At 35.4% G+C, this 6,868-nt stretch overlaps 1 protein-coding gene across 1 annotated transcript in view; it reads left to right on the top strand.

Moving 5' to 3' along the window:
• Positions 1 to 307: 307 nt before the first annotated feature.
• LOC105620076 (PERQ amino acid-rich with GYF domain-containing protein 2) overlaps positions 308 to 6,868 on the top strand; it is a 7,270-nt gene continuing 709 nt past the window's right edge. Inside the window, exons 1-13 of the mRNA XM_012201585.1 lie at positions 308 to 339; positions 421 to 655; positions 1,643 to 1,816; positions 2,251 to 2,452; positions 2,530 to 2,740; positions 2,811 to 3,780; positions 4,125 to 4,490; positions 4,562 to 4,876; positions 4,984 to 5,076; positions 5,149 to 5,579; positions 5,669 to 5,870; positions 6,077 to 6,283; positions 6,371 to 6,770. Coding sequence (XP_012056975.1) covers positions 308 to 339; positions 421 to 655; positions 1,643 to 1,816; positions 2,251 to 2,452; positions 2,530 to 2,740; positions 2,811 to 3,780; positions 4,125 to 4,490; positions 4,562 to 4,876; positions 4,984 to 5,076; positions 5,149 to 5,579; positions 5,669 to 5,870; positions 6,077 to 6,283; positions 6,371 to 6,770 — 3,838 coding nt within the window. The remainder of the gene's footprint in view (positions 340 to 420; positions 656 to 1,642; positions 1,817 to 2,250; positions 2,453 to 2,529; positions 2,741 to 2,810; positions 3,781 to 4,124; positions 4,491 to 4,561; positions 4,877 to 4,983; positions 5,077 to 5,148; positions 5,580 to 5,668; positions 5,871 to 6,076; positions 6,284 to 6,370; positions 6,771 to 6,868) is intronic.

Below are 6,868 nucleotides of genomic sequence, written 5' to 3'. Positions count from 1 at the left end.
TTCATCTACCTGCTATTCCTTGCTGGAAGTTGCGTTATCCTGTTGCCTTTCAATTTCTTACTAATTTTCATATAGTTCGGTAAACATTTGTTTTGCGAATATCATTCAGCATTTGATAAAAAACACCTCGGAACTGTCACATTATACATTCTGATTTCCTGTGTATTCAAGATTTTTGTAAGATGCTTTCTAAGACTTATCTTTATAGCATAACATGTTATGTTCTTTTATATTATATTGTGCTTTTTTGTTATAAACTGTAGATTTCATTTGTCTTGTTTTCCTTTTTTTTAGGAGATAGTGCATCATGACTGATTCCATGAAATTTGGTCCAGAGTGGTATGTGATTTGTGTCACTGGTGAAACATTAGAACATTTAGTTATATTTAGAATTGTATTTAATATATTTATTGTATATAGGTTACGCAAGGTTTCGTCAGGAGACAGTTGCAATACTGGTAGTGGTGGTGGAGGGACAACAACCCTGAGTACACCTCGTTATCAGTTAGCAGAGCATAGATATGGCCGGGAAGAGATGCTGGCCTTGTTCGATCGCAACTGTAAACCTTCGGAGCCATTGACAACTTTTCCAACACTGTATGTGGAGAAAACTCAACTTCCATTGGCTCTCACAACCATGACAGATGATGAAACGGTAACTAATCACATAAAAAGTGTATGTAATAATACTATAATACTTTGTTCTTTGATGGTTTTGTTCATTATGTGAAGCCTAATTTAATTTATTTTTGCTAATAAGAAAAACACTATGAAATTGTAATATTGTATTCTATTGTATTCTTATTTCATCTTATATTAAAGATTATCTAAAAATTAACAATTCCAGTTTTCTTGCAATAGTTTTTACAGAGTTACCATAAAATTGGGAAATAAGGATTTATCAAGGAAATTGAAAACGATCAGTCAGGGAATTTTGCAAAATTTTTTTGAAAATAATTCTTGGCTTTAAAGAAGTTTAATGTATTTTCATCACACCGATACAGTTTTGGGATATTTCCAACTTGAAAATTAAAAATGCAAGTGTGTTAGTAGCATTAATAGTAATTTATATTTCTACGTTAAATTGATCTCAACAAAATATAAAACGATTTCTAATCTAGATGAAAATACAAAAAACTTCAAAATTTTATTAAATGTTAGGGAAATTATGAAATTTGTAAAAATCACAAGGAAATGTTAATGGAATTTTAGGATGAGAAATTTGTGAATACACTCGTATATTTCTATCAAAAGTATTTGTTTGCATTTTGATGGTAATATTAAAATAAATTATAATTAAGTTTTTTGATATTTTTTTAATTTCTTATTGTTACAATGTATTATATTAAATATTTATTTTTAATTGTGAGAAACATTAAGAAGCATTAATCCAAAAATTGAATAAACGATTTCTTTTTACGACAGAAATAATGTTCTTGATTGTAATTTTGAAGTTTTGAAATTTTTCGCTTTTTTAAATATATACTTTTTAACAATATTATGAAACAAATGTATTTTTTCGAATAATTTTTTATATGACTGCTTTGTTGAGGATTATTATTATAAAATTATGTTACAATTGGAATAAGTTATTTTGTGAAATATCCCTTGTAATGTAAATGTATGTATTTGAATTTTGCAGCGTATGTGGAATGGAGGGATAACTAATATTGGTAGTAGCCGTGGAAGAGGCAGCAGTGTGGATCGTGGACGTGGTAGAACTGGAAGAGGAGGCTTGTATTCGTCTCATTATTCACGCGGAGTTGGTTTTGATGATTCCGGTGATGGGATACGAACCGAGAGCCAATCATTCCAAGTATGGAATTTTTTTTAAGATATGAATGTGCTTCTTACTAATTTATTTTAAATATAATACTTTTCTTTCTGTATTTTCCATTATATATAAATTATGCTTAATATATACGTTTCTGTAAAATCTCAAATTTTATTTTGGCTATATAGTCCTATTTAGATGACTAATCTTCAAGCTATTTCAATTTTTTTTACACAGTTGATAAATCTTAATATTTACTACCATTCCAAGTAAAATCCGAATAATTAAAATACTTTTTATCCTTTCTTTATCATATAAAGAGAGAGAACTATTGAGATATATCTTAAAATTTATGTACAATTTACATACAAATTTATATACAAATTTATGTCCTTTTACTAAAATTTGTATTTTATGATGATCAAATGTAACAGACTCAGCACAAAGTGGCGAAATCTCGTAAATTTGATTTATAGGGAAGAAATAGGACGTTTGATAGATCTCAAAGTGAACGCGGCTGGTCAGAAAGAAACGGCGCTTCAGATCCGGTAGAATGGAACGGGTCGACTAGTCCTAGAAAGGATATAAATCGCGGGACTAGTAATAGTTCGCTTATGGAGAGTAATTGGAGACGTCATCGTGGAAGCGGAGAGGATGATGATAGTTGGCGCAAATGGGGTAAATACACGTCCTGTTTTTTGTATTTCTTTCATGATTGTTATACGCATATAATTATATAATAAAACAATATATAGGAAGAAATAATTGGCGCGAAGGTGGCAGTATGGATCGGGATAGATTGGATCGAAATGAGGGTGATGGAGAGGAGGGTAGAGGTGGACCGGGAAGATGGGAGCATCGGGGAAACCATAGACCTTCCCATGATTCTGGTCATCATCCACCACCTCGCACTGCTCGCACTTGGGAATCTAATCATCACGATAATCATGACAATCTACCTGAATGGTATGTTAAATGATTTCTTTCTATAGAGAGTATATCTCTTTCATCTTATATTTTAAATTTTATATTATAGGGCAACGGAAAATCCAAGCGAGAGTGGCAGTTTTGATGCTTCGGGTGCATTTCACGGTGGAATGTATTCGGATGATGATGAGGATGGTGCAGCCGGTGCTTCCCAACAAGGCAGAACTCGACGCGTCTCGGAAGGGAGTGCTTCGAATGTAGTGAGATCTAATAGCAAATCATTAGCTTTTGGAACAGGTTCTGTTCAATCCTTGAATCGCCATACAAATAATACAATAGCCAATACATTAAGCAAGGAACGATCAAAACCATTGGATTCGCTTGAAGATAAGGATGATTCTATGCAGAAAGAGAGGAGATGTACCTCACCTTCTGTTAAGTCGACTACTGTGCCGTCGACTGAGAGCATTCCCACAAAGACTTTAGCATCGTCCTCAGATCTCTTGCAGAAGAAGACTATCGGATCTACGAATATGGATAAAATTGAGACTTTAGGTGAGAAATCTAGCGAGCCTCCGAGCGGATCTCATAATAAGGAAAATGTACAACCAGAGATTAAAACGGAGCCGCAGATAGCTGCTGTGACCAATCGACAAGTTCCTTTAGAGCATCCGAAGCTCGTACATAATACAGGAACTGCTAATGTCAGGCAGAGAACAGAAGATGATCTAGATAGAATGAAGGAGGAAGCCGACGCTTTGGTAGCCAAATTAATGGCAGATGAGGAAAATCACAAGGAGAAGACAGCCGCTACTAGTGTTCCGCCTGCAATTGGTAACCAATCTTCCACAGTTTCCTCCACGGGTAATCCGGAAAAATGGTTTTACCGTGATCCGCAGGGTGAAGTTCAAGGACCATTTTTAGCTAGTGAAATGGCTGAATGGTATAAAGCTGGTTACTTCACTACGGGATTATTTGTGAGAAGAACTTGCGATGAGAGGTACGTCACACTTGGTGATTTGATTAAGATGTTTGGAAGAGTACCATTCACGCCTGGTCCACCAATACCTCCATTAAAGGTATGACATATATTTATATATTTATTACATTTATCATACTTTTATTGTGTTTTAATAGTATTTTACTAATTCAGAACTTGTATATAGATTACACATCAATGTAACCAGTTTATATAATGTTGAGAAAAATATGAAGTTTAAAATTGAATAATATTAGAGAAGAAAGCAAAAAAGGAAAATTTTATTTATAGTCATCTAAAATATTCAAGTTTTACCATGTAAAGGGAAATTCAGAGATTTTGAAAATGAAGCTCATGAAGTTATACGTTATTATTACATTCTCAACTTTTCAATTGTTGTTGAATATATTCATATTAGTAAGATTGAATATTTTCATTTGTTAGCAATTAGCAGAACAAGTGATTCCACCACCTGTTCCTAATACCGTACCGGCTGGATTAGCTCCTGGTGTTATTCCAAAGGCTGGATTAGAAGATCCATTACTATTGATGACATATCAACACATGCAGATGCTACACAATCAGATGCTGTTCAGGCAAATGAGAACATCAGCGATAGCGAAATTGTCGCAATCAGAGCACTGGTCTACACTAACTCCTGTGGAGCAGAATCAATTGATTCTACAATACGTCATACAAGATGGAATGCAGGAAATTCCGGAAGTGCCGATAGCGACAAATCCGTTTGTGCCTCACCTAACGTCTCAGGCGACTAATCCTGTTATGCAACTTTTCACTCAAATGCAACAAGTAATGTCTTAGTATATTTTCGCTAATCTGACAATTTATTTTGCATCATAATAATACATGATGTTGTGCAGGCGAAAACGCAACCTGAGACTCATTTACCAACGAATCCACATACAACGGCGTCGGCCCATCCAACAGCAATGGATCCTATACAGCAACTTATTCAACAGATGGGCGGTTTACAAAATTTGCCCACTATGCAACAACCAAATATTGCTCCGACACCTACACAGACGCAGGAAGACAATCCAATAAAGTCTTTGTTACGTCAACTTAATGTCAACACAAATGGTCATCCTCAGGCAACCACCCATATGGATACTGTTTGGCCGCAGCCCCCGCCGCAAATGGTTCCCCAATTTAATGCGCAGAATTGGTTAGCGCAGGTGTGTTGTGATTATAAATTAATTTACATAAAAATTTAAGTATTTAAGTGCTTGATGATTTTTATTTATTAGTAATTTCATTTATCTATTAATATCTTGTTTTCCAGGTCGGACCCATTCCCGCGATGCCACCAGGTCAATTACCTGGTTCTCTCTGGGATTTACATGCTAAAGATATGAAAACCGAGCAGCAAATATTGGTAAATTGACTTTTATTCGAATCGTTTTTCATATAGTTATAAGATAATTAATATCTGATGTTCTCTTTTTAGGAAGAACAAAATCTTAAGTTACAAGAAGACAGAAAAAAGGAAGAATTACGAAAACAAGAACAATTGCAGCGTCAAGTGGAAGAGGAGAATGCAAAAAGAAAGCAAAAGGAAGAACAAGCTAGACAAGCTGAGGAAGCAAAACGTAAAGATGAGGAAAGAAAGAGAAAGGAAGATGAAAAGAAACGAAAAGAGGAGGAAAAACGTAAGCAGGAAGAAGAGCAAAAAAAGAAAGAAGAGAAGAAACGTAAAGAAGAAGAGAAAAAGCGTGAGGAAAAAAGGAAGCAAGAAGAGGAAAACTTTAAGAAGAGACAGGAAGAGGAAAAGAGAAAGCGGGAAGAGTTTAAAAAACAAGAAGAAAAACTAAAGAGAGAAGAGGAAAAAAAGAAAAAAATAGAAGAAGAACAAAGAAGGCAAGAAGATGAGAGACTCAGGTATGTCTATGAAATTATGCAAAGTTTAATATTAGCTATTAACAAAGAATAAAATGACAAAATAAAATTTGCAATGATGAAACTTATAGAAAAGAGGCCAAAATACGCCGACAAACGGAAATAGAAGAGCAGGCGCGTCGTGCGGAACAACGACGAAGAGAAGCCGAGGCATTGCGTAAACTTCAAGAGAGAACTAAATCCCCGTGGGCTCAAGCTCCACGCACATTGGCTCCCGCCACTCACACTGCTTCGCTTGCTGAAATTCAGAGACTCGAGAGAGAAAAGAAAGCGGTAAATATATATTATATATTAACATGTATTTTATATTGGGTTGTCCGGAAAGTTCATGCCGACTAACTTATATAATTTAATAAATGTATACTAAAATTTAAATTTTCTGCATTTAAATTTTCCTTCAACATCGGCACGAACTTTCCGAATAATCCACTATATATATTAACATGTGTTATATGTCTGCGTCTATTACTTTCTTACAGGAAGATCAACGGCTTCAGTTATTGATGCAACAACAGTTGGCACAGCAGAAGGCAGTAGAAGCAGCACAAGAAGCATCGGTAATCGACTCTTCAAAGCGATTGCAGTTCAAATGGGCGGAAAAGGCTATTACCGCTAGTAAACCTCTGCAAGTGAAGAGTCTCGCGCAGATTCAGCAAGAAGAGCAGGAGCGCGTCGCTAAGGTAAAGGTACTTATTGTCTCTTGAATATGCGAAAAAAAAAATGAAATATTATTTTTGAAAGAGTTTATATAATGAAGAATTGAAATATCTTAGCAGGAAAGAGAACGACTAGAAAAAGCTAGTCAGAAAGAATCTGCGAATATGCTGCAGAATTCCGGAATATGGGGTACAGCATCACAGTGCTTGAATTGGGCTAATTCAAATGCGTCAAGCAGCCAAGTGTGGTCCACAAATTCCGGTACTACCGGCTTCTGGGATCCTACTCCTGTTAAGTCGTCTACCCCCATGAAGCAGCCCGCTAAACAAACTGTAATTACAAAACCTGCCTCCAGCCAACAACAGCAGCAAAATAATAATAACAAAGCGTCCAAAAGTAAGAATAAGAGAGAAGAAGAACTAGTGAAGAAATTGTTTGAACAGAACACTGCCAAGACCGACGAATTCACGCAATGGTGTAATAAAGCATTGAGTAGTATACAGGCGTCTGTGGACAGTAAGTATTTTATGTCGAATATTCTCAGAAAGAGAGAGAAAGAGAGAGAGAGAGAAGAGAGAGAGAGAGAGAGAGAGAGAGAGAGAAGAAGAGAGAGA

The sequence above is a fragment of the Atta cephalotes genome (genome assembly GCF_000143395.1).
Source record: "Atta cephalotes unplaced genomic scaffold scaffold00024, whole genome shotgun sequence".
Taxonomy (NCBI): domain Eukaryota; kingdom Metazoa; phylum Arthropoda; class Insecta; order Hymenoptera; family Formicidae; genus Atta; species Atta cephalotes.
Note: the sequence above shows the minus strand (reverse complement) of the source record. Positions and strands in the feature narration are given on the sequence as shown.